The 27,322-nt window shown below is 44.8% G+C and overlaps 2 protein-coding genes across 5 annotated transcripts in view; one reads left to right on the forward strand and one right to left on the reverse strand.

Moving 5' to 3' along the window:
* The first annotated feature begins 1,892 nt into the window (after positions 1-1,892).
* On the forward strand, positions 1,893-20,652 carry ECHDC2 (enoyl-CoA hydratase domain containing 2). 4 transcript variants are annotated; one of them, XM_025871879.2, is made up of 10 exons: positions 1,912-2,303; positions 7,520-7,587; positions 7,673-7,760; positions 10,114-10,200; positions 10,740-10,832; positions 12,223-12,279; positions 12,494-12,681; positions 17,446-17,496; positions 19,060-19,107; positions 20,002-20,652. In XM_025871879.2, the coding sequence occupies exons 1-10, from the start codon at positions 2,171-2,173 to the stop codon at positions 20,077-20,079; spliced, it is 891 nt and encodes a 296-aa protein (XP_025727664.2). In that variant the 5' UTR covers positions 1,912-2,170; the 3' UTR covers positions 20,080-20,652. The 4 variants fall into 4 exon arrangements, with proteins under 4 accessions (XP_073752851.1, XP_073752852.1, XP_025727665.2 ...); XM_073896750.1 differs by lacking the exon at positions 12,223-12,279 and having other exon boundaries at positions 1,893-2,303; positions 12,557-12,681; XM_025871880.2 differs by lacking the exon at positions 10,740-10,832 and having other exon boundaries at positions 1,900-2,303.
* Positions 20,653-22,700: 2,048 nt separating this feature from the next.
* The window catches only part of ZYG11A (zyg-11 family member A, cell cycle regulator), an 82,702-nt gene continuing 78,080 nt past the window's right edge, over positions 22,701-27,322 (reverse strand). The window contains 1 exon segment of the mRNA XM_025871912.2: positions 22,701-22,948. Coding sequence (XP_025727697.2) covers positions 22,701-22,948 — 248 coding nt within the window.

The raw sequence follows: 27,322 nt of genomic DNA on the forward strand, positions 1-27,322 counted from the left end.
GTGAAGTCCATGAATGCAGACAATGCCAGAATGAATAAGTGAAATGACATTTTAAAAATGAAATAACATTTATTGGGCATTTATGTAAGCAAGGTTCACACCCCCCCATTCAGTTATCATAATACCACCATGACATAGTAACAAAGATACTCTTCACCGAACTCTAGCCACACTCCTCTGAGTCTCACCAAACTCTAGCCACACCCCTCTTCTAGGCCTCAACCTTGACCTACAAAGACTTAAACACTAATATAGTTTCTAGCAACTCCAGGCCACATTCCTAAGATGACCCTAGCCCCCCTTAAAGTGCCTGCATGAGAAATATAAGCCAGCTATAGACATTAATAAAGAGAAACTGTGAGTATATTGGTGTTGATTTTCCCTGTAAAACAGAACCAAACAAAACATTAAGTTATCAAAAAAAAAAAGAGAGAGAGAGAGAAACCTTACTAAAATGCAGTCAGGAGGCTGGAAGGCTGAGCTCAGGTGCCATACCACTGGACGTCAATCACAGGAAGAATTGTCAATTATAGAGCCATCAAGAGAGGATGTACATTGTATCTCCTTCAAGAAATCTAGTAGGTCAGCAGCTCAGCGGATGAGAAACCCTGTCACCCTGAACTCTTGCTTTTCTCCAGTGGGTTTTGGTTTCAAAACAACCCCTCCCAACTTCTCTCCTCTGTTGGACTAATCTATGGTTGTATCCTGTGGCTTGTTTGTCTCAAATTGCAATTCTCTGCTATTCCCAAATAAACCTATTTTTGCTGGTAAAATAACTTTTATTTTTAAGGTCAACACTGCCAAAAGAATTTACTGCTTGTTCCAGCCAACACCTGAAGACAACCCCCCCAACCCAAACCTCCACCCCGTCTCTGTGGGAGCCTAAATTTTGGATAAGCCTCCCTTAACTGACCCAGGCAGGTTACACTTGGCCAAACGCGTTCCATGATTTTTGTAATTTTTCACTTCCCTGATTCTATTATACAGGCCCGGTTCACCCACCTCCATATTCCCTTCTTCTCCCTTTAAAACTCTCAGCCCCCTCTGTACAAATGGAAGTTTGAGCTCCTTTGGTTTAGCATCTGCCTTCCGCTCAGATCAAGATCCAGGATCAAGCCCTGCCTCGGGCCCTCTGCTCAGGAGGGGAGGCTGCTTCTCCCTCTCCCTCTGCCTGTTCTCTGCCTATTTGTCTCTCTGTCTCTCTCTCTGTGTGTGTCAAGTAAATTTAAAAAATCTTAAAAAAAAAGTTCGGGTTCAGTTCACACTGGATAGTCCCTTTTGCCATAGTATATTTTATATTACTGAGTAAAACCCATAACCAGCCTCCCCCCTTTTTAAAAATTTTTATTGTTATGTTAATCACCATATTACATCATTAGTTTTTGATGTAGTGTTCCATGATTCATTGTTTGTGCATAACACCCAGTGCTCCATGCAGAATGTGCCCTCTTTAATACCCATCACCAGGCTAACCCATCCCCCTACCCTCCTCCCCTCTAGAACCCTGTTTGTTTTTCAGAGTCCATGTCTCTCATGGTTCGTCACCGCCTCTGACTTACTCCCCCTTCATTCTTCCCTCCTGCTATCTTCTTTTTCTTTTTTCTTAACATATGTTGCATTATTTGTTTCAGAAGTACAGTTCTGTGATTCAACAGTCTTGCACAATTCACAGCGCTCACCATAGCACATACCGTACCCAGTGTCTATCACCCAGCCACCCCATCCCTTCCACCCCCCACCACTCCAGCAACACTCAGTTTGTTTCCTGAGATTAAGAATTCCTCATATCAGTGAGGTCATATGATACATGTCTTTCTCTGATTGACTTATTTCACTCAGCATAACACCCTCCAGTTCCATCCATGTCGTTGCAAATCCAGCCTCCCCCTTTATCTTTGACAGTAGTCACTATTAGGATCCCCGCTTTACTGATGACAACACTGACACTTAAAGAGGTTGACATCCTTGCCCGCAGTCGCTCAGCGGAGCTGGTTGGGCTTCGCCTAGCCAGGGCTCCAAGTCTCCAAAAGGCGAGAGGCGTAGAGAACCGCTTTGGGCTCTGCGCCGGGAGGTGGAGCAGTTGAGAAAACCGGCGGCCCAGCTGTGAGCTTTCCCCGGCAGTGGACGGAGTAGTGGAGGGGCTCTTGGCACCTCCCCAGCCTGCGCCCAGATGCTGCGCGCCCTGACCAGCACCCTGCGCCTTCCACGCCCCTGGAGGCCCCTTCGCACCCGCAGCTGCGCCTCCCACGGAGCTACCGGAGACCCGGAGATCCAAGTGCGCGCCCTGACCGGCCGCGACCAAGGTATAAGTGCGCTGTCCTGGGGAGCGCCCAGGAGGCGCGGGAGCCATGGCCAGCGCGCCCACGACACGCGGGAAGACAGACCAGTAACGGGAAGGCGGGCCGCTCGCGGCCTTTGAGGATTTGATCCCCTGCTGCGGTTTCCCAATCAAGGCTCCCCAAGCCTTTCGTAAGGCCGGGGAGGTGGGTGACCACCTTGCCAGCCGCCCCGACCCCTAATTGCGGTGGGACTCTACGTCAACCAAAGTCCCTTCAGTCCCCCATTCGGTGGCCTGGGGCTGTGAAGGAGGGGAGGTGAACTCGCGCAGGGATAGGACGAGGCACCAGCGACCCACCGCTTCCACCCCAGTAACTTTAAAAGGCCAGTTGTCCGTCCCGGCCTAGAGTCCTGGCTGGGTTCCAGGGGGCAGGCGGCGGAGCCAATCCCGCTGGCCAGGCAGGGCGGAGTAGGGGGGAGAGGAGAGCAGAGGATGGGGCGTCAGCGGCGCACGGCTCCTTGCGCTCTGGCCCTGCCCACGCTGGCCGACTTTTGTGCCTTTTTGAGTCAAAGAGGAAGTTCCCGCTGGTCCCTGGTGACGTGGTTTGGAGCCTATGGCCAAGAAAGAATTCTGGATGCGAATTCGGTGCAAAAAGTGGTTTTATTAAAGCGCAGGGACAGGACCCGCGGACAGAAAGTGCCCTGGGGTTGTGAGGAGTGACTGATTATATAAGATTTTCTGTCCTATGGAGGGGTGGGTAATGTTAGGGCTCCAGGAATCTATACGTTTCTGGAGATTGCTTTTTTTTTTGGAAATCATTAAGACAGTTGCAAACTGCTGGAGACTCAAGTCCTGCGGGACTGTGATCCCTATCAGTTAACCATTTTTTTTTCCCCTTTCCTTTGTGCTGGGGCGGCCAGAAGTCCCTGAGGAATGTCACACATATTCCACCTGGGCCGGCGGGGGTTAAGGGGGAGGCTGCCGCGTGTTAGCTTGTGCTTTGCCCTCAGCTTGCCTTCTGCTCCCTCAGCAGAAAATATTTTCCGATTGCACCTGTTCTGTTGTTTTTTGGGGGGTGAGAGGAGACCAAAGTGCATTCAGTGGCGTTACTCACACGCCTCAGTCCGCTGCCTGTTACCATCAGGGCAAAGCCATTTTCTTGGCTTTACTTTCTCCCCAATTCCAACCCCTCTCCCTAAATTTGATGTAACATAGTTTGTGTTTTAATTTACATAGTTTTTTTAAAGATTTTATTTATTTATTTGAGAGAGAGAGCGAGAGAGAGAGAGAGAGAGAAACAGCATGAGAGGGGATAGGGTCAGAGGGAGAAGCAGGCTCCCCAGTGAGCTGGGAGCCCGATGTGGGACTCGATCCCAGGACTCCGAGATCATGACCTGAGCCGAAGGCAGTCGCTTAACCAACTGAGCCAAAGTACATAGATGGTGTCCTACTATACATCTTCTATTTATTTCTTCCTTTTTTCCCTGCTTGAGTCTAAGGTTTTTTTGTTTTGTTTTTGTTTTGACAACGGAGAGAAGTTTATTTTTTTAAAGATTTTATTTATTTATTTGACAGAGAGAGACACAGCGAGAGAGGGAACACAAAGTGGGGAGTGGGAGAGGGAGAAACAGGCTTCCCATGAGCAGGAAGCCTGATGTGGGACTCGATCCCAGGACTCCTGGATCATGACCTGGGCCGAAGGCAGACGCTTAACGACTGAGCCACCCAGGCGCCCCTGGAGAGAAGTTTATTAAGTGAAGATACAGAAAAAGCTCTCTATTGACTTTCGGGGAGCAAGAATTTTCTGTCCCCTTCAAGATCTTTCTAGCTGGACTAAATTGACATGAGAATTCACACAGGAGAAAATAAAATTTAATTTTGTGTGTACAGGGAATTCACACAGAATGGAAATTCCAAAAACAGGCAAAATGAGATATATATGTCACTCTTATAAACTAAGAAGAAGAGGGTAGGGGTCTGGGACTTCAGAGGGAGGGAATGCAATTCACAGGAATCTAAAAGGAGTAAATGTTTGGTAAACAAATGTTTGCTGGACCACCCAGAAACAATAGGACATAGAGAACTTTGATCAAACAGGCCATGGAGTGCCTTGGGTGGCACAGTCAGTTAAGGAGTTAAACTTCTGAGTCTTGGTTTCAGCTCAGGCTCCGCACTCAGCAAGGAGTCTGCTTAAGACTTTCTCTCCCTCTCCCTCTGCCCCTCCCCCCTGCTTGCTCTCCAGAGCTCTCCCTCTCAAATAAATAAATCTTTTTATCTTATTACTTCTAAAATCTTTTTTAAAAAGATTTCATTTATTTGAGAGAGCGAGCACGAGTGGGGGAAGAAGCAGAAGAGGGAGAGGGAGCAGACTCCTTATTGAGCAGGGAGCCCAACTCCAGCTGAATCCCAGGACCCTGAGACCATGACCTGAGCCGAAGCCAGACGCTTAACCAACTGGCCACTCAGATGCCCCTCGAGCAAATAAATCTTAAAAAACAAACAAACAAACAAACAACAGATCTTGCTAGGTTCCTCCCGGTCTACCATACCTAGTTCATAGTAATGTAGTTATCTGTGGTGATAGCTCTCTTCCCGGATCAGATCCTCTATCTAAATTCTTTTTAGGCAGTTGTGGGGGAGGTAAAGAGCTTTTCCTGAGTCTCCTGGGTTTGATTGCTTTTTAACTCAAATAATCTTCATGCCAGAGTGACCCAAAGCAGCCTGCCCATGGCCCCTACAACTCCCACCTACATTACATAACTAGCCTGTGATTTAGGCCATCCAGACATAAGTGACCCGAGGTTAGCTGCTAAGGAAATTATTAGCCAGTGGCATGGTGGGTTTGGTAAGAGTGGAGATGGTGTGGTACAGACCTATCCCCACTGCAGAGGTCCTGTAAGGGCAATGTTCTCAGAATCAGGGCTCAAGTAAAAACTTAAGGACCATGGCTGAGTCCTCTCTTATTTCTCCAGGACCTGACATGGAATAGTGCAAATTGAATGAAAGCCAAAGACGCCCTGTATGGCTCCTCACAGCACCCAGCTTTAAATTCTTTCCTTCTATTGAACCCTGGAATTTTCCCTAGCATCTATGCCCTTTTCCTGCTCACTGTACCCACAAACTCTGGCTAAGCACTTATGGGAAATTATCTTTTTTCCCTTTTTTTTTTTAGATTTTATTTTTAAGTACTCTGTACACCCAGTGTGGGGTTTGAACTTACAACCTCAAGATTAAGTAAGAGTCCCATGCTTTACCAACTGAGCCAGCTAGGTGTTATTTCTTTAAAGGCATTATTTCTTTAAATCCTCATAACAGCCTTTTTATTGTTTCTATTTATGGATCAGGAAATTGAAGGCCAGAAGAGTAAAGCAACTTGCCCAAGGCCAATGGCTAAGCTGTGACTTGAGCCAAGTACCCTTTGTATTCTGCAGGGAGGAGATAAAGATGGAGAGAACAGATAGAGATGAAATATGGGAGACAGCCAGAAAGAAAGGAGACAGAACAGGAAAGTGAAGAGGAGAGAGGAAAGTTTCTATCAGTCTCAGAACGTCATGACCATGATAGTTTTCTATTGCCACATAATTACCACAAACTTTATTGCTTAAAATAATACACATTTATTATCTTATAGCTTCTGTAGGTGAGAAGTCCAAGCTAAATTTAGCCGGGTTCTTTGCTTCAGGGTTTTACTGAGCTGCAATCCAGGAGTTGGCCAGGGCTGTGGTCTCATCATAGGCTTGACTGAGGAGAGATCTGCTTCCAAGCTTCTCCTCTTGATAGAATTCACCTCCTATGGTTGTAGGACTGAAGCCCTGTTTTCTTCCTCTTGGCCTGGGGGCCATTTTCAGCTCCTGGGGGCTGCCTCTAGTTCCTTGCCACATGACCCTCTCTGTAGGCCACTAGTTTGTCTAGTGTACCCTAGCAAGACAGAGTCTTACATACATTGTACCCTAATCATGGAACTAATACCTCACCACCTCTGCCATATAATTGAACCCCAATCTTGGAAGTGACATTTTATGATCTTAGCTGCATTCTGTTGGTTAGAAGCAATTCTCCTGCCCACACTCCAGGGAAGATTATTGAGGATATGAAGATTGGGCCCAGTCTAGGGTCTGTCTGCCACAAAGACCTTGGACCTCTACACTCTGACATGGTTTTTCTCTATCTACCAGAGTTTCCCTTCCCCAAAGTTGCAGCATTTTCTTTTCTGGAGCACTAGAGCTGGAGAAGACCTTGGGCACATCTGCGTTCTGTGAGACCTCCAGGCCTGCTGGGCTCAAAGAACTTTTTGAAGGTTTCTAGGGAGGCTAAGGAACCTAGTCTGAATGTTACGGTCTTCTGTCCTGAACCATAGTTCTCTAACTCCTGGCTGGAAACTCTGTCCCTTGAGAGCCCTGAAACTTTCATTGTCCCTTCCCTGTGTCACAAATCAACTCACACTGAGAATGCCATCTTAATAAATACTGCTTATTCCACAGACAAAGCTAAGAACCCTGGGATAAAATAATAAGAGGCCTTTGAAGGCTAAAGGATTGGTAAACACGGGAGGGAAAAGAGCCAAGAAGGTTGAGTATTTGAGACCTTGCCCAGAGCCAGTCTCTCTTCCCTACAACTGGCCCATATTGTGGGGGTGAGTTAAGGCTAGAGTGGGAAGCAATGGCCAGATTGGGGAAAGGGGGCATCTTTTGGGTGGTATTAAGGAATTTGACTTAATTTTGGTGAAAAGAGAAAGGGAGGGACATGGCTGGATTTGGGTTAGAAAGAGGATTCGGACCCAAATGACGGAATGAATGTGGAGTGAGGTAGGATGAGCAAGACTGAAGGCAAGAGGGCCAGTTGGGTGATTCATGTAGTAGAAGAGAGCCCTTACCAGGTGACTGGCTGCAGAGAGGGATATTAGCCAAAAGATCTGAGATCTATTTTAGAGGCTGAATTGGTCACGGAGAATGAGTAAATTTCACGGGGGAGGAAGAGGGAGCAACGGGACAGACTCCCGGGCTGAGAGAGCACCTGCTCACAAAGGTGCAGGACAAAGACCGATCCGTGGGGTGTACAAGCTCTTCCGGTTCTGTGAGGCAGAAAGAATAAGGGGTTATTCTCTCCATTTTATAGTCAGGGAAACTGAAGCCTGGGTGTGTGTGACTTGCCTGAAGTCATGGTGCTCATGAAGGGCAGAGGTTGCCCAGAACCCCGGCTGCAGGCCTACTGGCTCACCCAAGGCTGCCCTGTCACCTGCAGGAATCACTGAGATTCTGATGAATAGACCAAGTGCCCGCAACGCCCTGGGGAACATCTTGGTCAGCGAGGTGAGAAAGGGCAGACCCCGGAGCGGGTGCGGGGGTGCTGGGCCGGCGCTGGGCTGGGAGGCTTCTGACAAGGTCTCCTCTGCAGCTGCTGGAAGCTCTGGCCCAGCTACGGGAGGACCAGCAAGTGCGTGTTCTGCTATTCAGAAGTGGAGTGAAGGGTGTGTTCTGTGCAGGTGGGTTTCCTCCCCTGCCCCTATCCCAGGGCTCAGCAAGATACCCCCAGCCTACAGGAGGTTGGGGGCTTAGGTCAGCTCTCGCATAGGACGTACTATTCCCATTTTACAGAAGTGAACTCAAATACTCAGACATAAAATTCCTTGCCTAGTGTTACACAGCTAGTAAGAGGCAGAATAGAATTTTAACTTGGCACCTCTGACCCCCAAATCCTTATTCTTTCTGCTACACCATGCTCTGTTCTGACCCTTCATTGAGGAAATGAGGAAACTGAGTCCAGCGACATTCACAAGGTCCGTGGCCAAGATGGGACTCTGTGCCCCTTTGCCCACCCACAAGATCTCAGTCCCTGTCACCATAGCTCTCCACCGCCCCTGGACAATTTGGTCCTCACAAGAGGACAAGCACCATGAACTTCTGTTTCAAAGACAAGAAACGTCCCATCCCCACAACAAGAAGCAAGTGAGTGAGAGGTATGCTGGGCTGAGCTAAGCACCCACGCTGGGTGATTGGGGAAGGGACAGCAGTGGTAAATGGGGAGGTGGGAAGAGGCCATGGGGCACTGTAGGAGGTCTAGGTCTGTCCCTGACTTGCTCTGGAATCCTGGGATCGCCCCTACTCCTCTCTGGCCCTCAGTTTCTCCATCTGTCATTGAGGGGTTGGAACTAATCAAAGACTTGCTAGGGCTCCCAGCTCTGACTTCCTAATCTCAGACTTGGAGAGAATATATTCACCCCCTACTCCTACCTCCAGCCCCCTGCCATCTGGTCTTAGATGACACTACTCTCACCAAGGTCCTTGCCCACCTCCATGCCACTGGGTCCTGCCCCTTGCTTCTCAGCTCTCATCTTACCTGACTGCTCAGCCTCCTTGGACCACACTGACCCCTCCTGTTAAAAAATAATGTCAGCTATTTCTCAATAAAACTGGAAAGAAATAATACATTTAAAATATTATTTTATACATTTAAAATTGTGGTAAATATATACAGTACACAGTTTACATTTTAACCATTTTTAAGTATAAAATTAAGTGACACTGAGTACATTCACAAGGCCGTGCAACTATCACCACTGTCCAGTTCCAGAAATTTTTCATCATCCCAAACAAATCCTGTACTCATTAAGCAATCTCTCCCCATTCCTCCTCCCCCAACCAGCCCCTGATAATCTCTGTTGTACTTTCTATCTCAATCAATTTGCCTATCCTAGGTACCTCATACAAGTGGAATCATGCATTTGTCCTTTTGGGTCTGGGTTCTTTTACTTAGCATAACGTCCTCAAGGTTCATCCATAGTGTAGCATGGCAGGACTTCATTCCTTTTTATGGCTGAACCATATTCCATTGTATATATACTACATTCTGTTTATCTTATCTTTTTTTTTAAGATTTTATTTATTTGTCAGAGAGAGCACAAGCAGGGGGAGCGAAAGGCAGAGGGAGAAGCAGGCTCCCTGCTGAGCAAAGAGCCTGATGTGGGGCTCGATCCCAACACCCTGGGATCATGACCTGAGCCAAAGGCAGATGCTTAACCAACTGAGCCACCCAGGTGCCCCTTGTTTATCTACGTTGATGGGCACCGGGTTGTTTACACCTTTTGGCTATTGTGAATAATGCTGCTATGAATCACAGCAGGCAAGTCTCTGAGTCTTTGCTTTTAATTCTTTTAGGAGTGTAACTGCTGCATATAGTAATTCTACGTATAACTTTTTGAGGACCCACCCGAGTGTTTCCCTTAGCAGCTGCATCATTTCCCGTTCCCACCAGCAACGTATCAGGGTCCTCCACACCCATGCCAGCACTTGTTTTCTGCCTCTATTATTGTTGTTTATAATAACCATCCTAAAAGGTGTGAAGCTGGTTTCTCATTGTGGATTTGACTTGCATTTCCCTAATGACTAATGATGTTGAGCATCGTTTCTTGTGCTTATTGACCATCTGTCTGCATCTTCTTTGCAGAAATGTCTATTCAAGTCCCTTGTCCTTTGTGGTTTTTGTTGTTGAGTTCAAGTTCTTTATGTATCCTAGATTATTACTACCTTACCAGATATGCGATTTGCTAGTATTTTCTTCCATTCTGTGGGTTGTCTTTTCACTCTCTTGATAGTGTCCCTTGATGCACAAAATTTTTAATTCTGATGTCCAACTTACCTTTTTGTTGTTGTTGCACCTGTCCTTTTTTGACACAAAACCCCCTTTTCCTCCCTGGCTTCCTTGACCATGCTTTCCTGATGTTTCACCTTCCTGTCTGGCTGCTTCTCCTCAAGTTTCTTGGATGGATCCTTCAACAGCCTGGGATTCAGTAATGGGTCATGTCACAAAGGCTGTCACCAACCCCTCACCATCTGCAGGTGCAGACCTGAAGGAGCGGGAGCAGATGAGTGAGGCAGAAGTGGGGATCTTTGTCCAGCGGCTCCGAGGCCTGATGAATGAGATTGGTGAGGTTCTTGCAGTGGGTTGGAGGAGGGCATTCCATAGGAGTCAAATTTCACCAAGCATGCTTTCAGGCTTTGACAATTACTGTTCTTTTTGCCTGGAATTTCCCTCCTTGGCCACCTGAACTTTTTACTCATCCTTTAAGACCACCAGGAAGCTTTATCTCTAAACTTTATCAGAGCACTGATCACCCTGGGTCATCATTGCCTGTTTATAGGTCTGCCTTCCCCATGTCTATTCAGTTCTATGTTCCCAGCCCACCGAGTATAGGGCTTGACACAGAACAGAAAGGGTGGTCCCAGGGAGGCCAACAGGAAAGTGGGTTTGAGCGGGGGTCACCTAGCCCATCTCCCCACTCTAGTACCCCGGCTGATTCCCCAACTTTCCCCAATAGGAAAACCTACTTCTAAGATAACCTGGCTGAGGTACCAGGTGAGGCTCCAAACCTGGGACCAATGAGGCCATTGCCCCTCCCTAGCCTTGAGTCCCTGTCCTGGTCCTGCCAGGGCCGTGCAGGCTGAGCCCTTCTTCATCTCCACAGCAGCCTTCCCTGCGCCCACCATCGCAGCTATGGACGGGTTTGCCTTGGGCGGAGGCCTGGAACTCGCCCTGGCCTGTGACCTCCGAGTGGCAGGTACTGGGCAGGAGGAGAGGTGGGGTAGGGTGAGGAGGCAAGCGTAAGTAAAACAGAGTAAGTCTGGGTGTTCTGCAAAGTGAGCCACTACTCTGGGCTTTCCAAACAGCAGCAAAACTAGAGAAAGGTGACGTGGGAGATCCAGAGAGTTTGGGTGTAAGCTGGTTCCCCTCCTGGCCCAGCCATCGACCACTGTAGCACCTGTCACCTCTCAGAACCAGCCTCCCTCATCTCAGGAATGCTTCTACCAACCCCAGAGCAACTGGCTAGAGAACAAAAAGAGGACAGAGAGGGGAGACTGAGGACAAAGATTAATTGTTCAACTTTCCAGTTCTATGCAAGCCAATTCTGTTGTGTCATGTTTTGCAAAAAGACAGTCACAGGGGCAGTTTGTCACCAGTCCAGCTACTCACAAACATACCTGGGCAGGAACATTGCCTTCTGGTTCACTGTGGCACCAGCCAAGGTTTGCATTACTTGTTCAGAGCAGTTGAGTTTTGAAGAGTGGAGGGAGGGGAAGAAAATAATTAATTGCCCTTCTAGGAGGCAGTTAGAAAAAGTCCGAGTGCTATCTGGTGCCACTCTCTTCACTTCCCCTTGCTGCTTTCTCTTGCCACTCCAGGTAGAACATTTAGAAATATGTACCTCCAGGCATAGAGGTAGCTTCTATCTACATGAGAAGGCATCAAAATACCAAGTCAGGTGATGCTCCAACTTGCTTCTCAGGGGCCCATGTTTAGGGCAACTAACTTGCAGGGTTTTGGTAGGTAGCGGAGAGAATATAAAACCCTTATAGGCAGGAGTAATGGCCATTCCCTGCGGCCACACTGTATGGTTCAGATGGCCTGTGAGGGGATTCAGGAGAAGCCTGTGGGGTGGGATGCTCCAGGAGAGCTCCTTAGAGGACACAGAACTCGGAAGGAGATGTGGACTGGAACTCAGGGAAACACAGGCTGGTGAAAAGCTGAGGGAGTAACTGGTAGGAGCAGGAGCAAGGGTCCAGTGAGACAGAGAATCCATTACCCCACTAACAGGCACTGGGCAACTTCCAAGAATCCCTTGTTACAAGCACCATTACCTCATTTGATCCTTAGCAGCTCTCTGATGAAGGCAGGAGAGGGGTAACACTATTTTTTCCACCTGTGAATGAGGCTCAGGGTGAGATTGGCCTGGATGCATACCTCCACCCCTGGGAAGTAGATGAGGGCCTGAGCCTCCTGACTTCCGTGCGAGGGCTCTTCCCAAGGCAGAGTCTGGAGAGGTCTGTTGTGGCCAGCTCATGAAGTGGTTGGCTGGAGGGCTGAGCAGAGCCTAGAGGCAGATGTCTCTTCCCTCTGGGGACTGGCACTGCAGGATAGTGTGGGTGCTTCACTCTGTTCTGTTTAAGCAGCTTCCTCAGCAGTCATGGGGCTGATCGAAACTACCCGAGGGCTCCTCCCCGGAGCAGGTAACTGTACCCACTGCACCCATCCTTCTCTTACTTAATCCCACTCTCTCCAGGTTACTTCCCTGCTTTCCTCTTTTGCCTTGTGCTCTGGGCTCTGCCCTTCCATCCTCACTCAGAATCTGCTCCTCTGAGAAGTCTTGGTTGACTCCCAAACTGGGCTTCTCTGGGCTCCCACTTCCCATGTGGATTTACTAACCCTGCTCCATCCCGGCAGGAGGGACTCAGAGGCTGCCTCGATGCCTGGGGGCGGCCCTGGCAAAGGAGCTCATCTTCACAGGCCGAAGACTGAGTGGTGCACAGGCCCAAGCCCTGGGGCTGGTGAACCACGCTGTTTCCCAGAATGAGGAGGGCAACGCCGCCTACCATCGGGCACGGGAACTGGCCCAGGAGATCCTGCCCCAGGTGTGGTTGCAGCCCAGCACAGGAGGGAGGGCCTGTGCCATGGGGGAGGGAGGGGGGGTGCAACTGTGGGGAGGCCAGGGGGGTATGTCCCATGGGGCCACACAAGATCCACTTATCCAGACTTATATTTATTTTATTTATTTTTTTAAAGAGTTTATTTATTTGACAGAGAGAGACACAGCAAGAGAGGGAACACAAGCTGGGGGAGTGGGAGAGGGAGAAGCAGGCCTCCCGCTGAGCAGGGAGCCCGATGCGGGGCTTGATCCCAGGACCCTGGGACAGTGACCTGGGCCGAAGGCAGACACTTAACGACTGAGCCACCTAGGCGCCCCCCAGACTTATATTTAAATTGAATTAAAAATTTAGTTTCTCCGGGCACTTGGCTGGCTCAATCAGTAGAACACACGATTCTTGATCTTAGGTTTGAGATCAAGTCCCACACTGGTGTACAGATTACTTAAAAATAAAAAAAATTTAGTTTCTCAGTTACACTTCCCCATTTCAGATGCTAATGGCGACATGTGGCTAGTGCCTACTATATTGGACAGTACTGCAATAAAATGTCCCAAAAATTAAAAAAGCAAAATTCTAAAGCAGATAAAGAACAACCAGCTTATCTTTTCAGCCACACTGCAGGGTGGAGAAATTCCTGAAATGCATCATGTAAGACATGTGTTAGGACTCAGCCTACGTGTACCAGGACAGGATCTGGCTGATGGGGTCTTCAAGGACCTGGGAGCCTCTCACTGCTGGCTTCTTACTACTCTAAGAGGACCAAGAGGGATATCCCAAGTTTCCATATGAAAGCAGCTTGAAATGGAACTAGGTTTTATAATTTATAGTAAATACTGACTTAGCCATCAGACACAATCCTATGTACTTTAAAAGTCTCTGAATTACTAGTAGAGTCCAGCTGAGTTGATTATCCCTGTTGTATCTGTGATATAACAGACCCAGAAACATTAAGTGACTTGCTCAATCAAGGTCACAAAAAAGTGATTGCAATACCAGAAAAAGACAGTACTGGTATTTGGGCTTTTATTTTGCATAATACAAAATACAATATAAAAACTGGTATTCTAAAGAGTGCAGGGGGCGCCTGGGTGGCTTAGTCATTGGGCGTCTGCCTTCAGCTCGGGTCATGGTCCCGGGGTCCTGGGATTGAGCCCTGTATCGGGCTCCCTGCTTGGTGAGCCTGCTTCTCCCTCTCCCTCTGCTGCTCCCCCTGCTTGTGCTCTCTCTCTGTCAAATAAATGAGGAGAATCTTAAAAAAAAAAAAAAAGAACCACTGATGTATAGTACCCTTTTAAAAAAGAGTGCAGAATATTAAACTCAAACTAAATATCAAATGCATTTCCAACACAAAAAAATTAAACATGTTACAAAATAAAGATAAAAGCTTATAAAACTGTTAACTATATATTATTTTAATATTAACAGATGAAAGTATTTTAATTAATCACTAAAGTATTTTATTTCAGAAAAAATCTGTCTCCCTTAAGTTTATATAATCCTTCTTGTTCTAACTTTGAGGTCTTCTCTGAGGGTAAAGATTCTAACTTTTAAAAATTAATAGTGAGTTCGGTCTAAAAGAAAGCATGTGTCTTTTCTTTTTTCTTCATCACATACAAATGGAATCTGATGCTGTTACCTAGACCATTTTAATGCTGTCAGGTTTCTGTTACACTTGAGCAAAAAGTCTCTGAACCAACACAAAACTCTTGAGTGACTCAAGGTAGCACATGGCTGACTGCACTTCCACAGGCGGGCGCGGAAGGGGGGCGGTGGCTATAGCAAGCAAGACTTGGGGACTGTGGGGTTTGTCTTTTTGCATGAACTGAATGCAAGAGGATTTAGATTTCAGATTTTTTAATATACTGAAGCAATGGTATCCTATTAATATAATTACTAGTATTTCAGTACTTAAAAGTAGCTTTGTATACCAAGACACCAGCTTACCAAAAATTAGTTGTACATTCACTAATCCCAATCTTTAATTCCTGGCAGAGTTATTGGGTGCCAAGAATGAGAGGGTTCCTGGATGGGGTGTTGGGGATGGTGTGGTAGTTAGCTGTTCTCTAGTGGATAAACCACCAAGACTAGGGAGCCAAATGGTATATATATATATATATCCACACACTCAGGAAAAAAATATTATATTTTCAACACATACACACATACCATATCTATATAGTTTTTACTTTTCTTTGGTGAGAAATCAGTTTATTAGGTAGTTACTTAAATAATAATGCATATTCATGACAAGCAAAACAAATAGAACAGAAGAATATAAGGGCATAAAGAAAAATCAAAAATAGGGTCGGGTGCCTGGGTGGCTCAGTTAAGCATCTGCCTTTAGCTCAGGTCATGATCCCAGGGTCCTGAGATTGAGTCCCACATTGGGTTCCCTGCTCTGCAGGGAGTCTGCTTCTCCCTCTGCTCCCTCCACCCCGGCTTGTGCTCATTCTCTCTCTCAAATAAATAAATTCTTAAAAAAAAAAAAAAGTAGGGTGACCCAGGTGACCTTGTCTTCCTAAGGCTGTCCCAGTTAAAAGTGAAAGTCCCACATCCTGATAACTCTCAGTTCCTGGCAAACCAGGATACGTGGTCACCAAAACAGCTCTCAATTCCCCAATCCCTCTCCCCAGAGATGACCACTGTTTTATTTTTTTTTTTGAGATGACCACTGTCAACTTACACACTCTTCCAGAAATTTTCACTGTATATATAAGAATATATATTATGCACATATACTCACATATCTAAACAACTCTGAATTCCTTTTAAGATGGTTTGGGGGACAAGGAACACACCTTTAGAGGCTAATCCAGTTCTAAGAGACATTTGAAAAACATGAAATTAAAATACACATAGTAAAGAATTCAAACAGTTTGGAAAAGTATAAAACAAAAAGTGAAGTTCTCCATTCTCCTCTTCCCAAAGGCATGTCATGCCAACATCTTTTACACAAACGAGATAACAATATACATACTTAGTATGCACCTTCATTTTTTTCACCCAATATTTTGGAGTTTCCCATTTCAGCACATACTACCGACCTCATTCTTTTAAATAACTGCACACTTTTTCATTCACAGTACAGATATGCCATCATTACTTAATCAGTACTCTAATAATGAACATTTATGTTGCTTTTTGCTACTGCAAAATAGCTGGAGTATATAACTAAACATCTTCATGTACTTCTAGAAGTACATCTATAAGGTAGATTCCTACACAGAATTACAGTATCAGGGTACATACATCCATATAATAACATTTGCCAGTTCTTGCCAAGTTGCCTTCAGAAGCACTGTACCAATTTACTCTATTAATAATGCATGCAAATAGCTATTTCCTGAATCTCAGCAATAGTGGGCATTATCAGCATTTTACGATTTACCTATTCTTAGGTGAAAGGGGGCACCTCATGGTTTTGAGCTACATTTCTTTAAGAGTAAAACTGAAAAAATCCTTATGCTTATATCCCCTTTTCTGTGAACTACCCTTGTGAATTATTTGTTAAAAAATTATGCCAGATCTTTGTAAATCAAGGACATTTGCTGGTCAGAAGTATCACAGGGTGCCTGGGGGCTCAGTTGTTGCTGAACGTTTGCCTTTGGCTTGGGTCATGATCCCAGGGTCCTGGGATCGAGCCCCGCATCGGGCTCCCTGCTCGGCAGGAAGCCTGCTTCTCCCTCTCCCACTCCCCCTGCTTGTGTTCCCTCTCTCGCTGTGTCTCTGTCAAATAAATAAATAAAATCTTAAAAAAAAAAAAGGCATCACAAATGTATCTTCTCAGTTTTTTACTTTTGTCTTTTATTCATGGCATTTTTCCCTACAGGAGGTCATTCATGTTCATGTAGCTAGCTTTTTCATTTATAGCTTCTATGTTAACAGACTTAAAAATCTTTTTTTCTGAGAAAGTTGTACTTACAAAAACCTCAAATAATACAATACAAGCAACAGAGTAAGTAAATGCAGTCTTTGCCAGGAAGTGAGGCTGGGCATGGAGTACCAGGTCCTGTAGCGGCACAAGTTAATTAGAAGCAAGATCAGTGAAGCAAAGGTGGCCACTTTGATGCACTTGCTTCCAAGTGGCTGTGTAAAATGGCCCCTTGGGATCTCAACCCAGGCCGGTCAGACTCCACAAAGCCCAAGTTCCTAATCTTGACCTTTTGTTTACTCTGCTGGGATGAAACCTTCTTGCAGTGGAGGCTTTTCTATCTGCCAAGATGAGAGGGGTAGGGGAACAGAGCAACGGTGGGAAAGGTGTCCAAGTGTCACTCTTTGGACAAACATGGCCAAGTGCTTCACCTCCCTGAGCCTCAATTAAAGATGGCACCATCCTTGAAGGGTGGGTAGCACCATTAAACAAGTCTGTGGGTAGGAAAACACTTTGTAAATGGTAGCATGTTATACACATTGGTGGGCTGGATTAAACGACAAGAACCTCAGATAGTCAGAATTGGGAGGATCAGGGATCAGTCAGGCTTCCTTCATTATAGCTAAGAATGTCAATATGGTGGCTAACTGAACATTAAAAAAAAAAAAAAGACTACCAACCAAGAAGTAGTAGGTACTAACACTAACAAAATCTAACAGTCAGTAGAATAGCTGGAACTTGACCCAGACCGATCTACCTGTCCATGACTCTTCCCCCACCACGAAGCTATGTCCCTCTCTTTATTCCAAACCCCCGTCCCCCGCCAACTATCAGCACTAATTCCCTCAACCAAGCCTTTTCTTTTTTCTTTTCCCTAGGCACCCATTGCTGTGCGGCTGGGCAAAGTAGCCATTGATAGAGGAATGGAGGTAAGCAGGTTCTGGGTCAGGACTTGGGTCCACTAAAGTCAGTGGGGGGGGCTAGGAGGCAGTGCTTTCATACCAATGCAGGCTAAAAGCACAGCTGGAAAAACTAAAAAACGGGACTCTTCTAACAGACATTGAGTATGACCTCTTTGTGCCTTAGTTTACCCACCCATGAAATGTAAAGTTTGGCCAGATGACATTCTGAATTACATTTTATTTTCATCTCTCTCTGTTAGAGAGAAGGTAATTGAGGTCCAGAAAGGGTAAATGACTTGTCTAGGGTCATAGAGTAAGTAATAAGAACGAAGCTCTGTGTGGCTCCCAGACCATGTTCTCGGGTTTGTGCTGGTGGTAAAGGTGACCTCAAGGACACAGCTCAGGGTGGTGTCTTGGATGCAAACTAATCCATCCTTAGACAACTTACTCATCAATTCACTCGTTACACACTGAATCTAGACCTGAGCTGAGAACTGGGACACAGAGATCAGTTAAATACGGTCACTGTCACCAAGGTGGAGAGAGGACAGATACACACAGAATCACTAATACAAGGTTAAGGATACCAAGCAGGGATGCCTGGCTGGCTTGGTCAGTAGGGCGTGCAACTCTTAATCTTGGGGTCATGGGTTCGAACCCCACACTGGGTACAGAGGTTACTTAAAAAAAGGGAAGTATCAAGAGGATACCCTGGAAGGGTGAGAGCTATGATATCGATGTGGCTAGTGGCTACTACTGGGTAGTGTTGGGTTAGAGATGTTTTGTAGATTTGGGCCTTGGGAAGGATTAAGGTTTGAGAAAAAGAATGGTATGAGCAAAAGCACAGAAGTGTATAAACAAGCAACTTGACTGAATGGGAGTAAGGAATGAGTGAAACTACATAGCACAGAAGGTAGGGACAAAGGCTCTGGTGCTAGCCTGTCTGGGTTCAAAGACCTGCTTTTCCATATACTGTTGTGACCTTTACTTTCTATGCCTGATTTCTCAGCTGTATAGCAGGGATAATAACCCTCGCTGTAAAAGTAGATGAGTTCATACACACAAGGTGCTTCTCTTAGAACAGGGCTTATAAGTGGTAGGAGCAGTAAACACTGGGCAGTAGAGGCTGGAAAGTTGCCAGAGGCCCGGCCATAGAAGCCTAGGACATTATTCCTCAGGGCAACGGAAAGCCTGTGAAGTTCCCTTACCAGGAGGGCCCGGGGCATGGAGAGGCGGCCGGATGCGAAGAGGGGCCACTGGCTGTGCAAGCAAAGCTCACACTTACCCTCCTCCTCAGCTCTCCAGGCCGAGTGCCATCCTCCCCGCTGTTTTCAAAGTTCCCCCACCCCTTTGTCCCAACATTGTTTTATCACTGTTACAAACGGTGTTAAACCTCTCCAGGTGGGAATTGCCTTATCATAATCATCTCTGTCCAGATGGACTAGCATACAGTAAGCCTCAGTAATACTGCACCAGACGAATCCATGAACAGTAGGGAATGGGGGTATAGGCAGTAGGGTGGGCTGGCACCCAGTGCAGACGGAGGTGGCTTAAGGTCAGGCTGATCAAGGCACCACTTCTTTTTCACAGGTGGACATCTCATCAGGGATGGCCATTGAAGGAATATGCTATGCCCAGGTATGTGACCGCTGCCAGTCCGCGCACACTTCCAAGCAGAGGCCAGGCCAAAGTGGGAAGCCTTGTGCCACACATAACCAATTTAGTAGGTTCCTCCTAACCTGAAGAGTTAGACTCTGGACCACTCCCTCTTAGAATTAGCCTGGGGCAGTCCTAGGGAAACCACACTGCTTCTCTCTGGGACTGTTTCCTCAGCCATCTAATAGTGGTACATCCTGCCACACTAGGTGCACACAGACTCACAGAGCACACAGGTAGGTACTTGACAAAGCACCACTTCTACTCTCTGTACCAGTGGCTGCTGTAGAGGCCAGGCTGGAGTTGGGATGTCACGGCCTTGGTTATAGCCTGCAGGCTGTGTGTTCAATGAGGGTGAGGGGGCGAAGGAGGGGGAAGGAGGGGTGGGGGTGGGGGTGACCTGGGGCTGACTTATTTAGCCCTGGACTCCTGGGTGAGTCAAAAATACTAATCTCTAGAGTTTAACAAATATCCACAGTACTCTTAAACAAGGAGTCCTGGAACTTGCAGAACCTGGTGTGAACTAACTACACACCAGACTCAAAGCCAGATTTCTTACTGCAAAACTTAACTGTTTTTCTCTACTAAGCAGCCGCCTATCAGACTGCTGCAGACTATCATCTCTCTGGAGGCATGTAGCAGTGTGCAGGAGGCTAATGTGATAGGCCACGGAAGCTAGAGATGTGGCCTGCCTTCCCCAGGAAACCAAGGAGGCACTGAGGCCCATACCTCTGCCTGGCCCATTACCAGAGTCAAGAGACAATGGAAAGACGTGGACTCTGACCTTGTCAGGGGGTAGACAAGTTTGAGCAAGTCTTTATTGGCCTCTGGCCCTGCAGCTCCCCGCAAAATTAATACTCTGTCTTGTTGTTTCAGAACATCCCCACTCAGGACCGCCTAGAGGGCATGGCAGCCTTCAGGGAGAAGCGGCCCCCCAGATTTGTTGGCAAGTGACTCCCATTTAACTATAAGCATGGGAGAAGCCTGCCTTCCAGGGCAGGATCCAAAAGGAAAATTTGCAGGGTGACTGTTCATCATTTCACCTCTCTGGGCTTTAGTCTCCTCACAATGACAAGGACAGATATAAAACTGGAATGGTGTTTGATACCAAGGTCCTGCCCATGCCACCTACAGCTATATTCATAATTCCTCATCCTGGCTAGATAATCACTGGGGTCAAGTTGGCTTTGGAGAATATGTCTCTCCCTACTCAAATGGTAAACTAAGGATTAAAACAGACCATCTGGGCCTTTGTATTATTGGCTCTCAGGCCTGACCTCTGCCTCTCAGTTATCGGGTGCTCACCAGAGATGGCAAAAGGTTGTAAGAACCCTCCAGTTTCTTCCTCTGTACAACAGAGATAACACAGAAACCCTGGTAGTGGCTGAACAGGCATCAGGAATCAGACTGCAGATCCCAGCTCTCTGCCATTCATTGTGTGCCTCAGCTTCCTCATCTGCAAAATGAAACTGCTGTGAGGATTAAAAAAAAAGCCTACGCCTCATGTTCAATAAACCTGAGTTATGATTAATGTACAGTGTTTTTAATAGAACCAAATGAAATTATCACTGAGAAAACTTTTTGTGAACTCTATAGGGTGGCAGGCAATCTTCGATAGCTGAAGTACATAGCCCTCAGGAGCACTGAGAAGGGAGCATTAAGTCTGAAGGAGAGAACAAAGGAAATGGGCAGGTAACACTGGAGTGAAGCCTGAGGTTCAACAGACATTTGTGGCAAGGAGAAGAGGGCTGAGGGGGAACAGCAAGAGTGAAGGCTAGCAAGAGGACGACACACTTAGAAATGATGGGGCCTGATAAATACATATGCACACTAGCTAGTCCTCCTCCTGGACCAAGGTAGAGAAGGCTGCATCTTACGCTGCGGCCTTATGGCTATTCTTTGATTCATCTGAGCTTCCCGGGCCTAGGCCTGACCTAGAGACACTAAGTGAAGGGCACAGATATATACTCCCTCCCCCGCATTGTTGATATGCTGCTAAATATAAGTGTGCCCAAGGCTGGGTGCTCTTTTCCTGGAAGGAAGAGTAAGAGAAAAGTTCAGGCCATAAAACCAGAACCAACCATATTAGCTGGAACTATGCATTAGCTGTAACTACTCTGGAAAGTAACTGAACGTCCTTTTTCTCATCTGTTAAATGAGGAGAATACAACTTATCTATCCCAGAGGACTGTTGTGAATGAAATGAAACTTGGAGGGGTGCCTCAGCAGGCACCAGTTCCTACCACATTCTCACAGTAGCACAAGCTAGTATCTGGTAACAGAATGTTCTAAAGTACTAGAACCCAGGTCAGGAAATGAAGACAGCCATTTGGAATTATGCAGAACCCTGAATAAGAGAAAATATGGTGCAGTTTCAGAACTGTAGAAGGAAACAGGTTACAAATGCCCTTTATCCAGTGGGACACTGGTGAGCAAGAATCTGGAATATGATTCAGAGTAAGGATAAGCCTCATTTGATTCCAAAAGATGGTATACAGTACTCCAGTTAAGAGTCTGGCCAGCTAAAAGCACAAGTATCTAGTATGAAAATATGCTACTCATCAAAAAGGAATTTACTTTTGTTCTTTGGACAGATAAATGGCAAGACACATTTTGTTAGCTGTCAGTAATAAGGAAGGAATCGATACTCTGTTCCACAGAGGAGGTTTGCAAAGGACACAAACAGAAGCTTCTGCTACTGTATACTGCAGTTGAGGTTGGTTCTCAAAAGCCCCTATTTTTCTTGCCTCCATTCTAGGCAAAAGCACTCTTGAAATCTATAGTAAAGTCTTTTTTCTGGCTTCCTCCTCCTCCTGGGTTGGTCACAGTCCCACTAAAATCAAAACCTTACAGGATCAAGATTCATAGTCCCTATACAATCTTCATCTAAACACGCTACTTGAAGTCCTAAATGCTACTATTTTCCACCACCACACCCACTTACATAGAATGCTATGTTCACTCAGTCTAATGTGTAAAGTTGGAGGAAGAAAGGCCAGAGGCAGATATCCAAAATTGTAAAAAAAAAAAAAAAAAGGTTATTTTTCTTCCCTCTACCCCCACAAGTGGAAGATACTTCGATATTTGTTTTAAAAAAATTCCCCCCACCTTGTTCCTCCCCTCCAGTGGAGATTCTGCCTCCCAATAAGCATGTATTTCCCAGAACTTTTTCACGTACTTTTCTATTAGCTTCACATAACTAGGAGTAACAACTCAGGATATTCTTTCAAACATGAAATTTAACACAAATACGAAGGTCTCCCGTTGGTCTTTCTTTCCCCTTCGTCTGACAAACCCCCCCAGTTAAGAAACCGGCCAGGGTTAGGAAAAGTAATTGGCAGGGCTGTTGAAACACAAGCTCACAGACCTTCCCACAGAGTCCGAGACTTGATTTTGCAAAACTTTTTTTTTTTTTTTTGATTTTGCAAAACTATTGAAGGGGTGCTCTCAGAATGATTCCAACTTGATTTGGGATTATGGCTACGATTCAAATCCAACTTTTTTGTAGCCTACAGAAAATCAACAATAAGAGGCCAGTGTGGCGACCAACTCACAAACTCCAATGACAACTGGTTTCAACATTCAATTACTGGCAAGGCAGAAGTCCTGACACTGAGAACAGAGAGCACCTCTGAAGCCCCAGAGGTTAAGAAGGGCATTCAACACAGAAGGGGTCTCTGATAGTTCATGAAATGCATTCTGAAGTCATCTAGAATGGAGGCTGCAATCTGCTGTGCTTGGGGGTCTGCCTCACTGTGCTTCTGGATGTCACACAAAAGCTGCAATCCTTCTTCTTCAACTAACATTTTGCAGTATTTGCTGGCTGAAAGAAAATCAAACAAAGAAACTTGGTGGACAAATTGGCATTTTAAATATTCCCAAGTCACCACATTCACTTTTTTGAAGAAAGGGTACCAAGGTTTAAGCCCCCTGACATGAGAATTAACAGATAAAATTAGTCAATTCAAAAGAAATATGTCAAAACTTAATGCTTGACTTGTGTAGTGCGATAACAAATGATTATTTTAGTATGTTTACTTCCAGACAACTCTAAGCTTCAAAATTTCTAATCCTAGCTAAAAGAATAAGAACTTCTTTTATTATATATATAATAAACATTTCAAGGTCAGGCATTATGTTGAGCTAGATAACCTGAAAACACCAGATGCTGGATAAAAATGTAACAAAAATTTAAATGCATATTCATGTGTACAAAGTAAAGGATTTGTCCAGGAGCCAGATACAAAGAGCAGAGAGCACCTAAATTCATATAACTACCTAGAGTTATTCTGGGGCAGAAAGGGACTGTGAGTTTCAGTAATCCAAGAATTTAGGTTTTAACTTACGAAGTTAGAAGCAATATATATATAATAAAATATATATCAGTGCATAAAGCTGGTCCCTCAAAGGACTATACAGGAGAAGGGATAAGACAATGAAATATCTTTAAGATTGGTCTGGGCTCTAGGTGGGTACACAGGAGTGGGCTGGACAAGTCTTTCCCAAGAATTCCTAACCACAGTACTGAGTTGGTATAGGATTTGAATTTATCCTACACCTAAATGTTCTGGGAACCCTTGAGCTGAGAAGTTAACATAAAAATTAGTTCAATCCCAGAGAAACCTCTAGAGCACCTGACAGAAGCAAATACAAAATTGCTGAAGGAACATGTCTACAACGCAGCCTAGAAAAGATTCTCTTAATCAGTCCAAAAGCCAATCAGACAGAGAGATATAATGATCTAAAAACACTGCAGTTACCAAGAATGTAGCACAAAGAAACAGACATGGAAATTGTTCTTTTAAACATTTTTAAAAAATATTTTATTTATTTTTGAGAGAGAGAGAGTGAGCGAGAGTAAGGAAGGGGGGAGGGACAGGGACAAGCTGGCCCCACGCCCTGCACGGAGCCCCATGTGAGGCTCAATCCCACAACCCTGAGATTACTACCTGAGCGGAAATCAAGAGTCAGACATTCAACCAACTGAGCCACCCAGGCATCCCTGAAATTATTTTTTTTAAAGATTTTATTTATTTATTTGAGAGAGAGAGAATGAGAGCACGAGAGGGAAGAGGGTCAGAGGGAGAAGCAGGCCCCCCGCCGAGCAGGGAGCCCGATGCAGGACTCAGTCCCAGGACTCCAGGATCATGACCTGAGCCGAAGGCAGTTGCTTAACCAACTGAGCCACCCAGACGCCCACCCTGAAATTATTTTTTAAGTCTACAGGATGTGTAGGATAAAGTGAGAGAAGATACAAGATACTTCTGATAGACATTCCATAAGGAAAGTATAGGGAAAGGGTAATATTTTTAAATAGCTGAGAATTTTCATCAATTTTGAAAAGTCTGTGACCTGAAATCCAGAGGCCATATAACAAAAGGCTGACTAAACACAATGAACAAAGTCAAGACATAAACTGGGAAAAAATATTTGCAAGAGTTCCTTCAAATTAAAAAGAGAAAGACCAACAAACAATAGATAAAAGGTGAATAAAGAATATCAATAGACAATTCAAGGGAAGAAAAGGACTTTTCAATATAAGATGGTTAACTGCATTTAAAATGTCAAGTGAGACTATCACTTTCACCTTAGATTGGCAAAGATCAAAAAGTTCAATTAAACATTGTTGTACGAATGTAAGGCGACTGGCAAGCTCTCATACATTGCTGGCAGGAATGAAAATTGGTAATCAATTCTCTGGAAAACAGTTTAGCAATAACTATCAAAATTATAAGTGTTCCTAACATTTTGACTCAGCAATTCTACATATTCTGCAGATGAACTCACACACATGCAAAATGATATATTTTATTTAATAAATGCTATGTACTCTGTGTGAACTAATACTATGCTATGTACAAATGCTAATACTATGAGCCAAGCAGTGTTTTAAATGCTTAAATATTAACCCACTTAATTCTCATAACAGCCCTATGAAGTAAGTATTATTTTATAGATAAGGAAACTGGGACACAGTGAGGTCAAGTAACTTGCTCAAGTTCCCACAGTTAGTAAATGGCAGAAACTGGGAACAGAGAGGATAGTCTGGTTCTAGCATCTGTCCTCCTAATTACCCACATGTGCATCTTCACCTGATATAGTGTGTAAATGTCTATTCATTGTATATGAATATGTTAATATTCACTAAAGTAGTGCTTACAATAGAAAAGACTAGAAACAGAAACAATGTCCATCTAAAGCAAACTGGATCCATATAATGAAGAAATACTAAGCAGTTTAATTCATAGTCGTCATCTGGAGTTCTGCCAGTTGCTAGCTATTTTAACTCTGGGCAAGTTACATAAGTTCTCTGTGCCTTGTTTTCTCATCTGTAACAGACGGATAATAATAATGATGATAATAATAATAATGATGATAATAATAATAATAATAATGCTACCCTCTTCTAGTTGTTGTGAAGATTAAATGAGTTAACTCATAAAGAGCTTGCAATACTGCCTGGCACAGAGAAAGTACTCAACTAAGTTCTAGTTGTTATAGTTATTGCTATATACTAAAGTCTGTTCCAGGGCCTTCTGACTGGCAAATCTGCCTGTATCTGTTCATATGCCAGCACCATTCACAATACTTTTTTTTTCTTTAAGATTTTATTTATTTATGTGCGAATGCAAGAGAGCGAGCACTCCCCTTGCACGAGTGGGGGGAGGCAGAGGGAGAAGCAGACTCCCCACTGAGCAGGGAGCCTGACGTGGGGCTCTATCCCAGGACCCTGGGATCATGACCTGAGCCTAAGGCAGACTCTTAACTGACTGAGCCACCCAGGCACCCCTCAGAATACTTTTTTACAATTTAAAGAGAAGTGTTAAGGGAGATTCCTAAAAACCATTTTTCTTGGTCAGTTCTTTCCTGCTTATTCTGCCAGGTTAACTTTAGAATAATTTTCAAATCCCTCATATCACACTCATCCACTTGAATTGTAGTATATCCAAAAATTGAAAAGATCTGACATCTGTCTCTTAAAAAGTCTTTCCATCTAGGAATATAGTATGTCTCATAATCACTTCAGGTTTTTCAATTATTTCTCAATTTTCTGCATATAGGTCTCATATTTGTTAAAGTTATTTTTGGTATTTTATACTTTTGTTGGTAGCTAGTCCTTTAATTCTAAAAGTTAGCTCTTGAGTTTTTTAGCATAAAAATATAGCCTATATTTCTTTTATAACAAGAGCAATAATTTTTTACAATAATCCTTAGCAGAGAATGTAAGCCCCCAATGCCCAAAACAGCCAAATATGGAAAAACATTTAATCTGGCTGGGAAACAGCCCCTGACTCCTGATCCCCCAGCCTCCCAAAAACCATTACAAAGAGGTAGATGTATGTATTACTATAGGAAAAGTATTAGTCATGATAAACTGTTGAGTGAAAAGAGGAAGCTATAGGACATCAACACAGAATGAGCCCATTTCATTTAAAAACATTCATATTTACATATTCTATATATTAACTACGGTATGTGTATAGAAAAGTATTTGGAAGGACAGTTATAGTTATCAAATTATTAACAGTACTTGCCTGTGGAGAATAGGAGTGGAAGCCAACTTTCATTTTCTATACAGCTTGACATCAACCCCCAAATATATAATTCTACAGCATTTTAAAAAACTGTTTATTTAAATTCAGTTTAATTAACATATACATATTATTAGTTTCAGAGGTAGAATTCAGTGATTCATCAGTTGCATACAACACCCAGTGCTCATTACTTCAAGTGCCCTCTTTAATGCCCATCCCCCAGTTCATTCCCCCAGTTCTGTAGCATTTTTTAAACAAAAACATTTTGCAATTTCTTTTTTAAAAGAGTTAAATACAGGGGGCGCCTGGGTGGTTCAGTTGGTTAAGCGTCTGACTCTTGATTTCAGATCAGGTCATGATCTCAGGGTCATGAGATCAAGTCCTGCATCGGGCTCCATGCCCAATGAGGAGTCTGTTTGAGACTCTCTCCTCCTGCCCCTCTTCCCCCCACACCCTCTCTCTAAAATAAATAAAATCTTTAAAAAAATTAAAATAAAACAGGAGAGTTAAATTCAGTACACAGGTGAACACATTTCCAAAATTCCATCTTGAATTTCGTCTTTATACAGAAAAATAGCTGGAAAAGTATTGTTTTGGGGCGCCTGGGTGGCTCAGTTGGTTAAGCCACTGCCTTCGGCTCAGGTCATGATCCTGGAGTCCCG

This window comes from Callorhinus ursinus, unplaced genomic scaffold (genome assembly GCF_003265705.2).
Source record: "Callorhinus ursinus isolate GAN/ISIS: 27379988/994484 unplaced genomic scaffold, GSC_fseal_2.0 scaffold9, whole genome shotgun sequence".
Classification (NCBI taxonomy): domain Eukaryota; kingdom Metazoa; phylum Chordata; class Mammalia; order Carnivora; family Otariidae; genus Callorhinus; species Callorhinus ursinus.